Source organism: Ascochyta rabiei, chromosome 9 (genome assembly GCF_004011695.2).
Source record: "Ascochyta rabiei chromosome 9, complete sequence".
Lineage (NCBI taxonomy): Eukaryota > Fungi > Ascomycota > Dothideomycetes > Pleosporales > Didymellaceae > Ascochyta > Ascochyta rabiei.
In genome coordinates, this window is record NC_082413.1 from 1,813,712 (window position 1) to 1,831,583 (window position 17,872).

Sequence of the window (17,872 nt, forward strand, 5' to 3'; positions counted from 1 at the left end):
GATATGATACAGAGATTTGCACCTTTGTTCACGATTGTAATATACGTACGTAAAGTGTAAAGGACAGTAGAGTCCACTTCCCGAAGACTCTGAGCAATTTTCCAGCGAGCAATTTCCTAACGCTTGATACTAAGAGCGTCTGTGATATTGACAGTCCGTACTTTTTTGTTCTTCGACTCGTCCCAAGGTGGTAAGACAACCCACTGCGGCTAGAAGAATAAAAAATACTGATCTCACCACTTAGGCTAGGACTGGGTTTGATGCAATGAGATATTTGCACACGTATGGCTACGTCCGATAAGCTTGAACGTGATGGATTAGAATGTAGGGACTGAGTCTGCTCGGAGACCGACAGCGTGTGCAGCTTTTACGTCGATGGCTGCCGTCTACTGCTCACCCCTGCACAGTGAGTCAAGCGAGCTAGGAGGCGAAGATTGTACGTAGAAAGCACGCATCAGATCAGTTCGCATTCCTGGAAGATACACGTGAATCATTGCACAATATCTCAGTGCCAGTGTCCTCGGGCTGAAGATGCGGAGATGCAAAGATACGCAGTCAGGGTGCACCACGTGGGACTGACGTAAAGCCTCTCCGCAATCGTTGGATGGGATTGTAGCAAAACTCGGGATACCTATAACTGCCGGGACATCCGCAAAGAAGGGAGTAATTGTGATCTTCCTGGTAGGTACAAGCATACGTTGTTGTCTGGGGCAGGCGCCGCGACTTGACCTGTGCGGGCAAGCTGCCACGCGGGTGACCCGCGGACTCGGACAACGCGCGCTTGCTTTACAGCCTTTTCCTTCCATCCAACCCACTGTTGATTTCGGAGGGATCAAACGGTGCGTTGCTTGCCATACCCTCTCTCTACGTGAGTTGTCAACAGCTTCTGTCCTTTGATCTTTCTGGTTGGTATCCAGAAGATCTGCCTCAGCTGATTATCATGCACCCATGCACGCCGCCAGCTAAGCAATGCGCACATTTGCGCAATGCGCCTGATAGCCCTCGCCGTCTCCACGAATACTCAGACTATGAATTCATGCATACGTTTGGTTGTCACGATATCCAGTAGAGAGTACGACATCATGGCCCACGAAGCGAGATTTTTTGCTACAGACTTGGGCCTTACAGTGTCGCGGATTCGCAAATTTACTTTTGATAAAAGGTCGAGAAGTGGAGTCTGACACTATTGCACTACCAAGTGCACCACCTACACACTGTCGCCGCTTCTGAGCGCTGACAGGTCGCTTTTGTGAAGGTTTACAGCAACCCAACTCGGCCAATCGGAAGCTTTCGCAGGGTCGCAAACCTGATCCGCTGTGCTTCAGCTGCTGCTCCGGCCTTCAGTTTTCTCTTCTGGACATTACCGTGCCCTCTATATGAAGCGACGATATTGGTCAGGTAGTGTTTCCTGTTTGACTGCGCATGATTATGCCCCACATGTGCTTTGCTAACAGGTTTTCAGAGTGGCTGCGGTGAGCTTTGTGGTGTGAGTTTTCGACTGCGCCTTGTACTACGTCACTAAGCTACGATCTCAAACTCATCACACGCACATTCCGGACCGAAGACAGCCAAGCTCCATCGTGCTCGAAAGCCAGTCGCTCAGCCTGCCGCGATCAATAATGTTTGATCAGCCACTTTACGAGCCAGATCAGTTTAGCGTCCTTGAATGACCCTATCATGCCTGGTGACTCCTCATGGACTTGAAAAAGCACAAAGAAGTCGACCTGCCCACACCTGGTCACCAGTAAACCCACCAAATCTCACTCGTCTTTCCCCCGCGCCTTGCAGATTATTTCGAACACCCAGACCACTATCCATCATGAACAACAACAACAACAACAACGCGCAAGCTGGTGGCCAGCAAGACTACCTCGACAAAGCCTTCAACGCTGGTGCGAAGAAGTTTGGCGGTGCGCAGGGACAGAAGATCGCAGGGAACCGCGGCATGAGCGAGAAGATTGTGCGCCATCCACCGTCCCGTCATGCGCATGCTAGGGTACAAACTAATCTCATTGACGACAGACCGACGGAATGCGTAGCGCGTACGAAAAATTGACTGGAAAGAAAGTCAACCCGAAGTACTCAAACTAGGGTGCGTCTATCTGTGGTCTTCGCGTGATCACTGCTAAGAAGAGACAAGATTGCAGTTTACAGGTTCGCAGCGATACCCAAGACACAACTACGGTGTTACGATCTTCCTTGTTTGTCGTTCAGGACAAGGCGGGAATGGTTTCCTTTTTTTCTTTGATATCCAACAATGTCTTCATGATCCGATACGGAGCATCCTCCGCTTAGTCACGGTGAGGGAAGATGGCTAGTGTCCTCAGTACTTAATGTAATGCATCACTAGCCCTCAATTCTACACGCTCTGTGTTGATCATCGCAGCTATGCATGCCTGTCGCGATGTTACAAACACGTAGCAACAACTGATTCATCATAGGTTTTCATTGAACGTTCTATCCCTAACAAGACGGCGACCAGGTAGTCGGACATCTATGCATCAGAAGACCCTAGTAGGCGAGCTGTAATTGGACCTGCTGCCCACCGATTTGATTTGACCTTTGCAAGCTGCGAGATGAGGTAGTATATCGGATCTGAGTTCGCATAGCTTGAACAAGGATCAAAGGGATGAGGGATTTCTTTTCAAGAGCCACTCCCGCAGATCGTCTAGACCAAACCGTGAGGGATTTCGAATCCTGAATACTCTTGTGTCATCACTCGAAGCGATGTCCTTTGAGAGCACCTCCGAACGACCATCGAACTCTAGCTTCAGCACCATATCGCCATCTTCAGAATCGAAGCTCATCTTACTGGGCATCCAGTCAGGCATCTCTTCGCCGGCCATACAATCCAGTGTCTGCAACCAGGCTCTTTCATCGACTGCACTGATATTTAAGCTAGTCTGTAACTGGTTGCATCTGGCTAACAACCATTGCTTCATTCTCTCGGCTTTGGCGACATTCCTGATCAACTGCGAGGCCTCTAGGGTCGCAGCTTGGGAACCGAGCTGATATGAAGAGAGGTATCGAATGACTCTATGCCAGGACCCAATAGATGCGGCCAATGGCCCTTGCAATCGAACTAATATCAACAACGAAGGTATTGCAGGGAGCCCTAGAAAGGCTTTCCCAAGCTGCATTGCGGCATCCGTGTCCACAAGGTGGAGTTTATCCGGGCCAGGAAGAAGCGACAAGCTGTATGCTTCTGGAAAATGACGGTGTAGTGTATCAATCACGCCAGAAAGTATTATCTGAAGCAGCCAGTAGCGTGTGCAGAACACCATGTTTTGCATGCAGTCAAAGCGTAATCCATGCGAGACTATGTCGGTGATAGTATTGTCAACGAGCTTATCGGTATATGAGATTGATGACGATACAAGGTCTGCATATTCATTTGCTTGAGACAGCTGCCACAGGTTCTCGGCAAGTGACACGGCAGACGCAAGAGCTACCACATTGCGACAGTCTAAAACAGCTTGTCGTGTAAGCAGTACGAGACGGGGACATTGAATTAAAATGTGCATCATAGCTCTTGCAGTGCTCTGTGAAGTAGTCAAGGAAGTACTAAATAGCGCTGCCGGATGTGTTGACGACAAATAGAAGTCGTTGTCGTAACTCGAAATCCGGCCGGCGGTCATGGCAATTGTAATCTTAACCAGATGATATTAGATATGATCCGACCAGTTAAGCGGCGGTTGGTACTCACATCATCAATGTAAGTATTGTCAATGATACTCCAAAGATGTTCCTCATCCGCGCCTGAGGACATTCCAGACTTGAGCAAGTCGATGAGACCAAGCGTATGGACAGCATAATGCATACTTTCAACTCCAAGCAAGATCTGTGAGTATCAATAAATGAGTAATATCAACTGTCAAGGTGTTAATATACCTCGGCAGCGTAGTGCAGCTTCGTGGCGACGAGAGCATCGTAAGTTGGGTTGTTTTGTGCGGCAAGGATGCATAGTCGGAGCTCCTTCAGAGCCTTAGTCTTGGTCTGCAATGCGAGAATCTGGTTCGAGTAAGATTTTTTACGGAACACTTCGAAGCTGTGGACAAAGAACTCAGCGGCCACAGTCACCACCTGACAAGACCCGATTCTTGAAGGGATTGATGATATCCAGTCGCCTAGAGTAAGTAGCGGGTGATGCTCTTCAGGGTAGGTGCGAAGCACGGCGATAAACATTCTCGCTAGTCTAGTCTCGGGTGAAGAAGGCTGGTGTGCTGATACAGACTTATCCTGCTGCAAACGGCACAGATGAGCTTGATGCGCGCTCCTTCGTGAATAGCCTTGTTCTTTCGCAATGCTCTTGGTTGTAGTCGAATTTGAGATCCGGAACAGTCCTTGGCCCGTTTCGGCTTCCATACCATGTGCCGGAATCAGATCGGGAGAGGTGGCTGCGGGAGTATGTGCAAGAGCAAGAGAAGGATTGGAAACACCGGCTAGAGCAAAATTGTTGTTGCAAATGCGCGGGGACTCCAGGGGATGAACAACCGGCGCAACCAAGGACTTTCCATATCTTGTCATCTGGGTTGGATCCTGCATTACTACGACAAGGCCTTGTCCATACAAGTAATGGCACGGTCTTCTTCCTCGTTGGCAATTGCTACATGATGGCTTTTGCTCATCACACTAACACATAGTCAGCATTGATAGCCATGGTGAGATCTTTGATGTGGCCAAGCAACCAACACGTACCTTGACCTTTTGCCGCCTGCATCCATCACATTTACCAAGTCGCCTCATGTGGCAGATTGATATCGTCGCGGGTTGCGATGCCCGTATGGCTGTGGACCTGCGGGCTAGATCAAGTCCTATGGTGATAGAGACTTGAGTTGCATGAAAGGGACGTAGCTCGGTGAGCTATGGGGACACGAAGGGCTAGTGATCTACCCGTCGGCTAAATCCGGATTAGGCAAGTGGGGCGCCGGAGGGGGACCACTTTCGAAGCTTCGCAACGCCGCCCGATCTCACAAACATTAGACGCGCAACTCAGCGTATACAGCAATTGTTGCAAGCGAAGAAATTCAGCAAGCGGATATGTCAGAGGTGCCGACCGACTCCGTCGCAGCTCGCACCGTCCCTACACTCGAGGAGCTTTCCGAGGCGCTCAAGGTTGAGGTATACGACAATGTTGGAGCCAAAACTCCTCTTGGCAACCTGACACAGGGTAAAAGAAGCGTTTTGATCTTTACCAGGCATTTCTGTAGGTCTGTCTGCAAGTCTGATAGATTTTACATTGACACACAAAGGGTGTTTGAATTGCCAAGCCTACGTGCGTGTCATCAGCGAATCCATCCCACCTTCCAAGCTTCCTTCGAACACGCAGCGTATGTTACACTTACACTTTCTCTTATCTAGTTTCTCACTGTAAGCAGTCATCATCATCGGCAACGGCTCATACCAGCCAATCGATACGTATGCCAACACCACGGCTTCCGCATATCCCATCTACACAGACCCAACATGCCGACTCCACAAGATCTTGAAATTCAAATCAGGCTTAAAAGAGCAAGGATCTGATGAGAAGAAAAAAGACTACATGCAGAACGCAGGGACAGCGATGAGTAGAATCTTCGGTGGCATCAAGGGCGCTCTTGGCAATCTTCAGCATACCGCCTATATTGGACCAAAAGCCTTGAATGGTGGCGAGGTGATCATCTCAGCTGGTAAGTAGATGCTTTGATCGTTTCGTGGTGTGACCAAATACTGATTGTTGAAAAGATGGTCAATGCGAGTACATGTACCGAATGCAGAATACGGTCGACCACACCAATGTCGCCGAGCTGGCCAAGATCGTTGGCGTCGGATCCGCTTCGAATGACCAGGAGCAGGGTAGCAAGTGATAAACAGCGATCTCGAGACAAAATTGCGAGAGGAGGGCGCCTACTTCGTAGGTTTGGTTAACAGACGTTACCTGCCTTTTCTGGCCGCTGCGGTGTGATCCTTCGTCTTGGCTGTATGCAATGTTTTTGCCGAAAGGCCACCCCCTCACGTCAGCACGTCGCAAGTGGTTCGTTGATGGGTCAATTCCGGGCCAAAAGCAACAAGGCTCAGTCATTTGAGTCCTGTTCAATCCGTGAGTGCCGGACATGACCTCATTGCTTCTTAATAATCAATGACTATCCCATGCACAGATCTCTGCTGTCAAATATGAGAAAAAGGTCCGCGGTAAACTCGCAGCGATTGGAACTGGCCGTTTCTTTTTTTCCAATGAGTTAATAAATTTGATTGGAGTTGCAGATCAGAAACGATCAATTGCATGATTTCTGGAGTGAGGATATGTTACATGTTCAATGCTATGAGGCTGACTTAATAGTGATGACTCAAAAGTTCAACTTCACAATGCAGTAGGACCCTCACTTGTTGGTACAGTGGAGCAGGTGGTACCCTTCGTCTGCCTGGTCTCCCCATCGAGGGGCACATTCAGACCCAGGCGATCACGAGTGGAATAGCTGCTTATGCCGCCCTGAGGATCCGCTTCAGTGATAAGCTCCTTGCGACGCGTGTCGACAAGCAGGCGAATCAGGTCAGGGCGCATGTAGTGGCCCGAGAAATCCGCCAAGGCTTTGGTGAGGTGGCATTCATTGAGATCGATCTATTAAGTAGTCAGTGTGGGGTTGTTTCTGTGGGGTGGACATACTTACATCTACGAATAGCAGTCCGTCAAAGTCCTTGTCAGGCTTAGCGACAAGCGTACCGTCAGGCTTGTAGATACGAGCATGTCCGTTGTATGTTGAAGGATCGGTCTCCGGCTCCACACCCTCAGGCGTGGTCTTCTTCAGTCCTTCCTTGCTTAGCCGCTGGAACGGTGCGAGGGTCCAAGTACCGGTCTCGATCGCGTATGCCGGTGTAACCAGATCCGAACACGGCTCAGCAACATTGGTAGCTGGGTCTGGGTATTTCAGCGTCTCTCTGCCGGGGTAGACAGGCCATGCAGCAATGTGAATCTGCTCGCCCTCCGAGACGTTCAAAGCTTTCAAGAAAGGATTCATGTTCTCCCAACAGTTCAGCTGGCCAAGGCGACCAAGCTCTGTCTGGGTGACAGACCTGAAAGTGTCACCAGCACCATCGCCATACACGAGTTTCTCGACATGAGTGGGCTTGATCTTACGGCGGTGATTGATGACATCACCTGTTGGATCAATCAAAGTTTGAGTAAGGTAGAGAGTGGCGTGGTCGATCTCAGAGAAGCCAAGAGAGACGTAACTGTACCGTGTTAGCAATAACGATACACTCCAGCGCCCCATGTCTCACATCTGATTGTCGCGAGCAGCACGGCGAATACGCCTGAACTCCTCTGAGTCGATAGGCAGCGAATTCTCGCGGTACTTCTTCAGCATTGGAAGTGATTGCTGGTAGTTGACTTTCCACATCCAATACGGGTAGCCTGGAATCCAGACTTCAGGAAAAGCGATGAGCTTGCACCCAGCCTCGCCAGCTTCGTTAATGAAGGCGATGGTCTTCTGGATACCAGCCTCAAGATCGAACCAACATGGCTCGGAAGTGACAGCTGCGGCCTTGTACTTGGTGAGAGGCATCTTGGAGCTTGATGTTGTTCAAAAGATCTGGAGCAAGTGGTAGCAGAATGCTGATGTGTCGAAGCTGTAATTTTGAATGACGAGCGAAGTTTTATATATCTTCAGCATCGATCTGGAAGCATGCAGATGCCAGCATTATTGTGAGTACTCGATGACGAGCATCCAAACATGTTCGTCCTTCCATCACATGGTACATGCCTCCTCTTTGCCGACGCGCCGTATATATCTCCTGACCTTCTGAATTCGGCTTTATCCGCCTGCAAAGCTGCGGCATGCTACAATATCAGGCTCAAGTAGTGTATGTGGGTCATGCAGTAGCTGATGATCAAGCCCTACAACGCATAAAGGTGTTCGGCGCTCTGGAAGTGGCGATAGCAGGACGATCACTAGCGAGCTCGATCCTTTTCGGATGACGCAGATGAAAGGAGCAACTGCAGCTTCGGCCAGTACCTTTAGACGCCGTCACCAACAATCCTTGTGCTTGACACATGCAGTATGAGGGGCATGTTAGTGTGTACCCCGCTCTATGCTGACGTGCGCTTCTACCAAGATAGCTTTTCATATGACAATCCTACAGCAGATCTGACTGCTTGTTAAGTATAATCTTGCCTTAGCCATCTATCTCTAATCCCTCTATCTTCGAGTCTTATCTTGAGGCCGAAACCTTTGTATAGTTCTTCTGTTTGAAGGTACCATTTGCGTGTTAAGTATTGAAAATTTACTCCCAGGCGTTGCATAACTGCTTCTAATGGGTAAAAGCTTGTTGTTTGAAAGAGGGCGATCTGTAAACCATTGATTGGGGGTTTGCGCTAGCATACAAGAGAGTGCACTACATTATTCGTTGTGACAGGGGTGCAGTGTTTTCGTGGAGTCAACAGGCTCCGGAAGTGCGTGTCCAAAACACGCCGACCTGCGGCATGTGGTCGGCGCCGCTGCCGCAGGTGCCGTCGACATATGGTGCGGCATACTTGGCTCGGCAAAGATCGGCATGTCGGCCGCGGTACTAAGTACCGGTAGTGCTGCGAGCAAAGAGCGAGCAAAATCCGGAATCAAGATGCTCAAACATGTATTGATATATCTGACTTGAACTATGTATATGCATGTATGGAAACAAAATTCCACAGTACAGTGATGGGACCTGGCGCGTGCTGCCAAAAAAAATCCCATGGCATGCAGATAGGTGTACAATGTAGGTAGTCCGTTTGACCAAGAACAGCCTGCAGTTCTCGAAAGCCTTTTGTGGACGTTTAACCATATAATCGTAAATGTTTGCGTACTCGAAATGGGTTTCGGAGACCGGACACTGCTCAGGACTGGACCGTGTTGCTGCAGAACCACCTCTCGCGACAAAGTACCGCGATAGTGCATGTCATCAAGGACACTGACCTAATATCAACACGTTGTTGTAAATACAAAATTCTGAAAGGCTCTAAATATGTCCGTCTTCGTTGAAATCTGGTCAATTCGGGATGAATTTGCTCCAAAGAGACATATTGAAAGACCTATTCAAAGAACAGCATTTCCCGAAACTGATACTCTTGTGGTATTCAAAAGCGACCTGCACGTAGGATGTTTTTAACCTTTGATGCTTGCCTGCGTATTGACGTCGTCGTTCCGGACCCTTCGTGCTTGCCTCTCAGAGCTCCCAGTGAAAGAGTGAAGGGCTCATGCCACGTCACGATTTCGGCCTTGCTGCTTCCCCCCAAAGATCTATGCATGCAAGTGCTTCAGCACCCACATAAAGCATCTTTCTTTCGACTCTATCACCAAATACTCGACTCAGTATGAACAACAACGATATCTCTACCTTGGTGGACCCGCCTGACCATTTGCTGAGGGTCAAGTGCCGAGCGCGTTTCCCTAGAGAACATATCATCAACTTCGCCTTTGCCTCCGTGGGACGGTTCACCCTAGTCCTCGACTCAGATCGTAAGATCCTACGAGCTAATGCCCGACTCCATGATGCAACATACAAGTACTTGGTCGTCGATGATCCTCAGATCCTTGAAGCGTTCGCCGAAGGTCGCGATTCCGAGCAGTACCTGAGTTTCCCTCCGCTAACAAAGTTTCGTCTCGATCCTTTCGATGAGCCTGATTCAAACGACTCAGACGCTTCGCGGCCAGAAACAGCGCGCTTGGTAGACGTCTCGAACCTGCCAATCATGGTGGTGTTTGGACGTCGACCAATAGCATCGTTGGAACCACCCAAAGGAGCAGTGAATGCCCGACTTGAGGCCATATGGGGAAAGGATGTTGGACATCCGATTTCGGGACTCAAGAAGGCGGAGATTTATCATAAACCTCTGATAGACACAGCACCTGTCCGACGCCCAGTGTACAGACGAGTTGCTTCTCCACCAGACGCCATGTCACGATCATCAAACAGAGGACTGACTATACTCACGCTATATGCAGAACAATCGTCACCATTAGAATCAGAGTGCGTGGCTGAAATCGGGCGTGATACTTCAAGAGACACAGTTCCTGCGTGTGAGCCTGGGCTAGGCTGCTCAGTTCCTGGTCATCAGTGTCGCGATCGCAACAATTATACAACTTGTAAGCTCCACAGACGATTAGTGACACTTCATCAACAGATGGAGAAGGGCGGTTATCAAATGCTCCCTTCTGACTCAGAAGCTGCGGGCGCAGGTGAGAAAATTTCGACTAAACGAAACAACACATCCATGGAGCCCAGGTCCACTAGTGGAGCTTTTGCGCTCGCAACTCTTGAGGGTCTAGCGGCGGCTTCAAATGCTCTGCGTGAGGTAGGTGCGCGGTGTGAGTCTGTTGCGGACGCTCAATCTGACAAGACATAATAGATTCTATCAGAGAGCCATGAGGCCGGCGAGCTCCATCCAAAGTTCGTTGAGCAGCCTCAGAACGTCGCCGAGCAGTACAGCCAGCATGAAGCTGCAGGCGCACAATTGAAAGATCGAAACTGGAGGATTCCAGATCAAAACTGCGTCATCGCAAGGGATTTTAACATTCAGCGTGGAAGTGTACTTCAGAACCCTGATGACGTTTGTTGTTGTCTTCCAGCGGAACAAAGCTTGTCCATACTTTCAACTGGGAATGATCGCGGAGCGGATCTTGCCAGAAGCCGGCTGAGCTTGGACAATGTCGATGAGCAAAACACACGTCTAGTATCAATGTCTGCTTTCAACGGGCTTACAGGACTGACAAATGGCGTCAACTTGGGAGATGGCAATGTATCTGTGGGGCTCGATTCGATGGAGTCTGTGCTGCAAAAGGCGACCGCCGGGGCTAGAAGCTCATCTTCCAGCGGCCTAAAGCGCATGACGGAAAGCACCAACATATCTACACAGCTATCCAGAAATCTGACATGGCGCATGCATCAGGCCACCTCATCCAACGTTGTTAGCGACAAATCGTCCAGGAGAGGACCGAAGAGATTTTGGTACGATGATATGCACGAAATAGGGCGCAAGAGTCTTGCTACTGATATTGAATGTTCGTGAAATCAGAGCAAAGGGACTGCCACGTGTTTCCAAAGTATGTCTAACATGGGAGACAGACTGCAAGCATAAGGGAAACCCGGTACCTGATGATGTATACTACGATGTGTGCAGGGTGCATTGAGACTTCAAACTCCAAACAAACCTGGACAGAGACTATTGGACTTTGCAAAAGGGCTACTCGGAAAGAGCTTGAAACTTGACTTTTACTGTTGCAGTAGGAGATCGAATATTCTTCAGCTAGTAATGACTAAAAAAATACCGTTTCTAATCAGGTTGTCCGAAAGACAAATCACTGTGTCTGGAACTAACGCCTATTCACTCACTTCTCGCCAGCTGTTCTTCAAGGTGCATTAGCTTCCCACATATCGATTATCACGCCCTCTGTCCCATTCCGCGTTAGTACACCCACAGCCACCACGTCGTTGAGCCAGTTGTAGGTGCCGTTTGTAGCGGTTTCGAATTTTCCTCGTAAAAGCGTCCTCCCATCTGACTGCGTCGGCCCTTCGGTCTGAACGTAGATCCAGGCGCCATCATCAGTTTGAATGTTATAGCGCGCATCTGGACGGATCTTGCCGTCTTTGTCTGTGAGCCGCCAGTCTGCGCCTAGGTTGAGTACTTTGCCTTGGAGCTCGTCAGCCTGCACGTCCTTGCAATGATGACAATCGATGAATACTGGAGTGACGACCATGCTGCTTTTCTGCAATGACGCGCTAGGAAGACATACCGGAAAGTCGAGGTCCTTTGAAGGTGCCGCCCACGATGGGGATCACAATGCGCTCCTGGCCATTCGGCACGGGCCCTAGTGAAAACCGTTCACCAAGCTGGACTTCCATATGATACAGCAATGTCATTTCAGGTGGTTGGGGGCTACTTTGCGCCATGACGTACGTTGCGAGAGCTGCGACGATCGATAAAGGTCCGAGGATGTGCATTTTGAAGCGTGAAGTTTTGATTGCTTTGTTGTCTGATTGCTAGCGCCTCCGCTAGATATAGGACTACCTGCATCGTACCAATATATTGCCGTTGTGGAGAGGATTGTGCGATGTCGTCATCCAGGAACGGCGGTGTTGGCGGCAGTTGTCGACGCTAGCCCCCACCCCGCACTCCGATCATCGCACCTCCCCTCGGCTACCATCTGCTTTCGCGCCTACAAACTGGGCGGTATTCCAGCTGTACCTACGATGGCCTGGTAGATCGGCTTGTACAAGTTGCATCTGTAGTCCACTTGGCTCTGCGGCAGCATTGTCACACCTCCACCCTTCACTTTTCCTACATCCCCTAGCACGCCTAGATTCCAATCACCAGTTGTCACGTTTCCGTTGCTTCCGTAGTACAGACCACTAACAGCCTGGTCGTAAGCACCGGAAAGTACTGAGCCAGCCTGACCAGTACCAACAGCGTTCCATCCCGGACCGGCCAGGGGGTTCTTTGCAAACCGCGCCCATGCGCCTTGCATGAAAGAAGAAAGCGCATACTCCTGCGTTGTAGTATTGGCCTTGTTGTAAGTACGAAAGATAAGAGGAATCTCAGACGCGTGGTATGCGCCTAATCGCGGGAAAGCCTGGGTGTTAGAGAAGGAAGCGTTGAAGAAATAGCGCCAAGTAGGGATACCAATGGAGGCTGTTGCGTTGGCCCAAAGAGCTGCCGGCTACAAAGACGTCAATACAGTAACAGACAAAAACCACTCAAATTTGGTACGTACACATTGATATGTCAGATCAGTGATGACTGCAGAGATTGCATCGTAGCCATTAGTAATGCCTGGACTACCGATGGAGTAGGCTGCTGCAATTGCTGGTATCAGTGCGGGCGCTGCGCTGAAGCTGGTTTGCAGAAAGGCAGAAAGGTTGGTTTGGCCAACCGCGAAGACTCTGTGAATAATCAGTGACGAACCAAGAATCTTAACTAGGGGCACACACCGTCCTTCCTGCGAGTTTGAGCCTCCTAATACAGGGATGTGCGAGATGTTACCGCTCAACCTGCGTGCTGCCGGGTTCTGAACAAGCGTCACATTGTCTGCGACAGGGCTAAAGACCAACGAGTTCATTTCGACGACTCTCTTAACCTCGGTCGCATTCGCTGCGCGTACGCAAGTCAGGTTACTTCCATATGTACCTGGGCATTTGAGTGATGCCGTGAGATTGTTCCATGCAGAGATACTGGAGGTCTGTGGAGCAGGCCGGTAACTGTATTGGCCGCTTTGCAGGATCGCAGCACGGAACGGAGGCTTGCTGTTTTTGGGGTAGCTGGTCAAGAGTGCATCAACGGAGAAGGCTCCGGCGCTCTCGCCGAAGATGGTAACCTTGGTTGGGTCGCCACCAAAAGCGTGGATGTTGCGCTGCACCCAGTCAAGTGCGAAACGCTGGTCGAGGAAACCGAGATTCTTTCCAGTTGCGGGGAGCTCGGGGGAGGCTGGAAAACCAAACACTGCTAGACTTCAGAAGTTGCATCAACAGCTGCACGATGACTTTACCAACCATTGGTTCGGTAGTTTGTGGTCACAACAATGACATCCTCGTATGCTGCGAATGCACTGCCATCGTAGTTCTGCTGGCCTAGCAGTGGTATCAGTAGTTGTTAAGCATTTGAAACCACAATCGAGCGCACCGGCATTGCCAAACTGCAGCGAGCCCCCATAGATCCAAAACATCACGGCTCTTCCATTACCGCCTGGCGATCCAGAAGGAGCGTAGACGTTGAGATACAAGCAATCCTCAGACTCCACCGGTGGTGGGTTGTTGAACACGCTTTGCGTAAATTGTGAGCTTACTTGCGGGTCTGATTGTTGGTCAGTATGAGCTATAGAGCAATGACTCTATGATCGACCTACATCTAAACTGCTGGATACAGGCTGGCTTCCATTCCGTAGCGTTCAGACGTTGGCTGAAGGCTGTGACATTACGCGGCGGCGAAAATCTCTCGGGTGGTGACTGAGCAAAGGGAACTCCAAGAAATTGATTGACCGATGGTCCTAGCCCATTAGGGAGAGCTGTAGCCTTTCCTAGTAATACTCCTGCATCAATTGTCACGGTTGGTGACGGATTGTAGTCGAGGGTCAAACCCAACGCTGGAAGGAAAGCCAAAGACAGAAGATTGTTGTCGAGACGCATTGTGAGAGACTTTTGGAAGCCCGGAAGTTCACCAAGTAAGACTTAAGGAGTCCTATTTGTAGCTGCGTGTATAGCTTCTGCCATAGCCAATCAACGCGATGGATGAGAAACCGAGGCCGCTTCGACAGGACAGCTTGTGTTGTCAATACTTCCTGTACGCATGGCGTTTTCGCCCAGTCTGGTACCTCTATACAAACAGCTTGGGCGACCTGTGATACCGAGGCATGGCCGTCAGCTGGACCTTGGCTTGCTGATGCTAGTACAGCAAGGCTGTGCGCTAAACAGTCCGTTGTTTTTTAGTGTAGCCACGAACAACCTCTTCTGATAATTCAGACCTTTTTTGCGAAGTTGAAGAGCGGTTATAGACGATTCCTGCAAGGACATGTCTATTACTTCAAAGACGCTTGATGGGTGTAGCTATTGTCGATCATCGTATTGCTGACGAAGGCCGTTCGTGGAGGGAACGGAAGCGGGCCGAGGTGCAAGTCGATCTTTTTGCGGGGTATTATCCCCAGCCACGCGCTACCAGGCATCTTTCGGATTAGACAGAGCTCGGGCTTTCTAGATACATGAGGGGATGCTGTTGTTGTAATTAGTCATCATATCGGCGGCCAAGCAGCAAACAAGATGCCATCTCGATGCGAAGCTTAAACGACGTCATCGTTGACAACGTGAACTGCAATCCCTCACTCTCTGGAGGCAGGATAGAGGAGCGTTGCATGACTTGTGTTAGGATTCCCTAAAGGTAAACACTGCTTAATACACTACGGTCTGCACATGCTGTAATTGATCCCTCCTAGGATTCTTGCTTGTGCCAGTATCAATGTAGCTCAGACTGCACAGTTCCATTTTTTTTTGAAACTGGCGAAGCTCCTCCATAGTCATGTGCGGTACACACACCTCTCCACTGCGGCTCCTTTCCAGCTGCTTGCCTGCCGCATCCATCATCTCCCAGATCTCAGTATTCATCTTTGCGATCTTTCCTTTGATCGATAGCTTCTCGCGTGCCTGGTGTGGGGAAAGTCCGTGCCGCGTTCATCATGCAGAACACGCCCTTCAGAGGAGGCGTTGAAAGGTGGCGTTATCGCAGTGGATCCCAGGGTCTCGATTTTGCGTCGTAACTTTGCCGCTACATTGAAATTCTTGTAGAGCAGCAGCAACAGTGCTTTCTCTACTGGGTGGTACAAAACACCAGTTCTGGAGTTTTTCCATCTCAACGCCGTCTGCAGCTACCAACGTATACCCAAGCTAGTAGAGAGAAGCGTGTGTAGCAGAAACGGTGCTCTTGTTGGTGCCCTCATCTGTAGAGGCAGCTATGTCACTTACTGCCTGGGCAGTCTCTGTAAGTGACATTGTCAGTGTATAATCAGCGACTACATCCTGGTGTAGAGACACGCAACCCACTCGTCCCAAATGATGGAAGTAAGAGTTGTAATCGAGATACTCTCCCGTCGACTTCGGTCTACTCAATTTCAATGACCCGTCTAGCTACAATGTGGTGCTGTTCTTTGTCCCGCAGGCCTTTGCGAGGCAAGTCGAGTGATAGTAAATAAACTTCTTCCCGACGAGTGATCGGACATCGACACCACATGACGGTGTAGAAGAGCGCAGGGACGAGAGACGTGTCGAAGGTAACATTGGCAGCAGCCACTGGAGACGGAAAACGTGGCCGTAAGAAATAGAGGTCTAGTGCTTCGATCAGATGGTTTGCGTGTGATAGTAGTAGTTTGAAATTTTCAAGTTGCGAGTCAAAAATCATTTGCCTTGTGTCGAATATGCAAGCGCAAGCGGAGTAGCTAGAATAGTATCCAGTTTTAAGGGCGCTGATAGCGAGTCTGCCTGCGATGGACAGCTGTTAAGATCTTTCTAACTCTGACAAGGCTTTCAACTAGGTTGAATGTAGGGCTAGTACGCTATCTCGCTCTTGAGAGTCTGACACTGTTGGCGAGACTGCCTGATACAACTTTACTGCGATGCGCCGCGCAAGTAGGATAGCGGCGTTGCGTAGATCCCAAAACGAAGATTCGGCATCGCTGATGCTAATTAAAAGAACTGCGTTGAATTGCTGCGGAAACTTTTTGAAGAAGGCAAAGTTTGTCTCGACATCAACGCCATACACAAGGGCGGATGCTAGTCCTAGAGTAAGGATTGACAGATTCATGAACTTGTTGGGACGGTTTCGAGCTGTTGCCAGCGAACACCTATCGTGAAGCAGCTAATAGAATTGATCTACCATGCAGTGCCACCGTCATATCTCGCACCCTTGTGCCGATAAGATCCGATCCGCAAACAGAGGAGCTCCACAGAAACCGCCCTTGGGGAGCGTTCTCCAGATCTGTCGAATTATAGATCCTGACATGCATGGCTGATAGTCTCTATCTACTATCCCGGAACGCTGATCGGTTGCTTAATCGGTGGATCCATCGGCGATCGGTACGGAAGAATCAAGAACATCTTTGTTGGAGCTGCAGTCGCGACGGTTGGTGCTGCGTTGCAGTGCTCGGCAATGAACCACGAGTGTATGATCTATGCACGAGTTATGAATAGTTGAGGCACAGGTATCCTCAACTCCATCATTCCTATTTGCGCCACTGAAATTGCTGATCACACTTCACGTGGTCAGTTCATTGCGATTGAATTCACACTCAACATCCTCGGAGTCTCCACTGCATACGGGCTCGGATATGCATACTCTTTCTAAGGCGATAGAATATGCTCCCTCATCTAGCGCTTTCCCATTACCTTCCAGATCATCATGCTGATGGCTCTCATGGGCGCTATAATGTTCTTCCATAAGTCGCCGCGCTGGCTTGTGAAGATGGGTCGAAAGGCTGAAGGCCGTTATGTGCTAGCTCGACTCCCAGGCGACACAGGTATATACAAAAAGAAAGCAGAGACCGAGTTCCAAAAGATTGTGTTATCTTGCGAGCTCGAGCGTTCAGACTTCCGTAAGCAAGGTTACTTCGATATGCTATTCGGTATTGATTCAGGCAAGCTACAAACCGACAGGCGCGTCCAGCTAGTCATCTGGATCCAAATTATGCAAAAACGGGTTGGCATTGCTGCAATTCCTGTCTTTGCTCCTACAATCTTCGGCATTTCTGGCATCAGCCCTGCAAAGCGACAATGAATCTCTGGTGTAAACAACATCTGCTACATGTTTTCCACGCTGATCTGCGTCTTCACCCTCGACCGCATTAGCCATCTATGGACCTGCTACTGGCGATCTGCTGATCAAGGTATCGCAATGGCTCTCGCCGGCGTATTCTCATACTTCTGTCAGCAAGCTACAGCCAACGGCGATGCAGCCAAAGCCTCGCAATACGGAATTGCAGCTGTTTCCACAGTGTTCATCTTCATATCCATCTTTGGCGCCACATGGTTAACAGTGCCGTGGCTGTATACCGCCGAAATTTTCTCGCTGGATGTCAGAGCTAAGGGCAATGCTTGAGGAGTCGTTGGTTGGTCTATTGGTAATGGCTGGCTGACCCTGCTTTGCCTCATCATGTTCGAATCACTCAGTGAGAGGACGTTCTACATCTTTGCTGCCTGCAACGCCGTTTCGATTCCAATGATATGGGCACTGTCTCCGGAAACCAATCAGCGCACGCTTGAGGAGAACGACCTTCTATTTGTATCGGATAGCATCTGAAAATGGGAGGCGGAGACGAACACCAATAGTCTGAGGAGTCTGCGGGGTGAGAGCAGCTATGAAAATGTGAACGACTTAAAGGGAGGTCGG

General features: G+C 49.8%; 9 protein-coding genes across 9 annotated transcripts, besides 1 other annotated feature; 5 read left to right on the forward strand and 4 right to left on the reverse strand.

Moving 5' to 3' along the window:
* Nucleotides 1-1,819: 1,819 nt before the first annotated feature.
* On the forward strand, nucleotides 1,820-2,091 carry EKO05_0006107 (uncharacterized protein; the record flags this gene model as incomplete). Its single annotated transcript, XM_038939696.1, has 2 exons — nucleotides 1,820-1,960; nucleotides 2,023-2,091. The coding sequence occupies 2 exons, from the start codon at nucleotides 1,820-1,822 to the stop codon at nucleotides 2,089-2,091; spliced, it is 210 nt and encodes a 69-aa protein (XP_038799116.1).
* Nucleotides 1,823-1,843: a tandem repeat.
* A 530-nt stretch (nucleotides 2,092-2,621) lies between the features above and the next one.
* Nucleotides 2,622-4,746, reverse strand: EKO05_0006108 (uncharacterized protein; the record flags this gene model as incomplete). Its single annotated transcript, XM_038939697.1, has 4 exons — nucleotides 2,622-3,650; nucleotides 3,707-3,841; nucleotides 3,892-4,632; nucleotides 4,699-4,746. 4 exons carry the CDS (start codon nucleotides 4,744-4,746, stop codon nucleotides 2,622-2,624), a joined length of 1,953 nt encoding a protein of 650 aa, XP_038799117.1.
* A 294-nt stretch (nucleotides 4,747-5,040) lies between these two features.
* Nucleotides 5,041-5,846, forward strand: EKO05_0006109 (uncharacterized protein; the record flags this gene model as incomplete). The annotated part of the gene is made up of 4 exons (XM_038939820.1): nucleotides 5,041-5,206; nucleotides 5,253-5,330; nucleotides 5,379-5,669; nucleotides 5,725-5,846. 4 exons carry the CDS (start codon nucleotides 5,041-5,043, stop codon nucleotides 5,844-5,846), a joined length of 657 nt encoding a protein of 218 aa, XP_038799118.1.
* A 494-nt stretch (nucleotides 5,847-6,340) lies between these two features.
* Nucleotides 6,341-7,541, reverse strand: EKO05_0006110 (Cyanide hydratase; the record flags this gene model as incomplete). The annotated part of the gene is made up of 3 exons (XM_038939888.1): nucleotides 6,341-6,598; nucleotides 6,648-7,209; nucleotides 7,258-7,541. The coding sequence occupies 3 exons, from the start codon at nucleotides 7,539-7,541 to the stop codon at nucleotides 6,341-6,343; spliced, it is 1,104 nt and encodes a 367-aa protein (XP_038799119.1).
* Nucleotides 7,542-9,325: 1,784 nt separating this feature from the next.
* EKO05_0006111 (uncharacterized protein) lies at nucleotides 9,326-10,357 on the forward strand (the record flags this gene model as incomplete). The annotated part of the gene is made up of 1 exon (XM_038939806.2): nucleotides 9,326-10,357. The coding sequence occupies one exon, from the start codon at nucleotides 9,326-9,328 to the stop codon at nucleotides 10,355-10,357; it is 1,032 nt and encodes a 343-aa protein (XP_038799120.2).
* Nucleotides 10,358-11,360: 1,003 nt separating this feature from the next.
* Nucleotides 11,361-11,952, reverse strand: EKO05_0006112 (uncharacterized protein; the record flags this gene model as incomplete). The annotated part of the gene is made up of 2 exons (XM_059636732.1): nucleotides 11,361-11,641; nucleotides 11,745-11,952. 2 exons carry the CDS (start codon nucleotides 11,950-11,952, stop codon nucleotides 11,361-11,363), a joined length of 489 nt encoding a protein of 162 aa, XP_059492715.1.
* A 215-nt stretch (nucleotides 11,953-12,167) lies between these two features.
* Nucleotides 12,168-14,130, reverse strand: EKO05_0006113 (uncharacterized protein; the record flags this gene model as incomplete). The annotated part of the gene is made up of 6 exons (XM_038939915.1): nucleotides 12,168-12,668; nucleotides 12,723-12,891; nucleotides 12,940-13,447; nucleotides 13,498-13,575; nucleotides 13,628-13,798; nucleotides 13,851-14,130. The coding sequence occupies 6 exons, from the start codon at nucleotides 14,128-14,130 to the stop codon at nucleotides 12,168-12,170; spliced, it is 1,707 nt and encodes a 568-aa protein (XP_038799122.1).
* A 2,755-nt stretch (nucleotides 14,131-16,885) lies between these two features.
* On the forward strand, nucleotides 16,886-17,260 carry EKO05_0006114 (uncharacterized protein; the record flags this gene model as incomplete). Its single annotated transcript, XM_038945929.1, has 1 exon — nucleotides 16,886-17,260. One exon carries the CDS (start codon nucleotides 16,886-16,888, stop codon nucleotides 17,258-17,260), a length of 375 nt encoding a protein of 124 aa, XP_038799123.1.
* Nucleotides 17,261-17,377: 117 nt separating this feature from the next.
* Nucleotides 17,378-17,581, forward strand: EKO05_0006115 (uncharacterized protein; the record flags this gene model as incomplete). The annotated part of the gene is made up of 1 exon (XM_038945930.2): nucleotides 17,378-17,581. The coding sequence occupies one exon, from the start codon at nucleotides 17,378-17,380 to the stop codon at nucleotides 17,579-17,581; it is 204 nt and encodes a 67-aa protein (XP_038799124.2).
* Nucleotides 17,582-17,872: the final 291 nt, after the last annotated feature.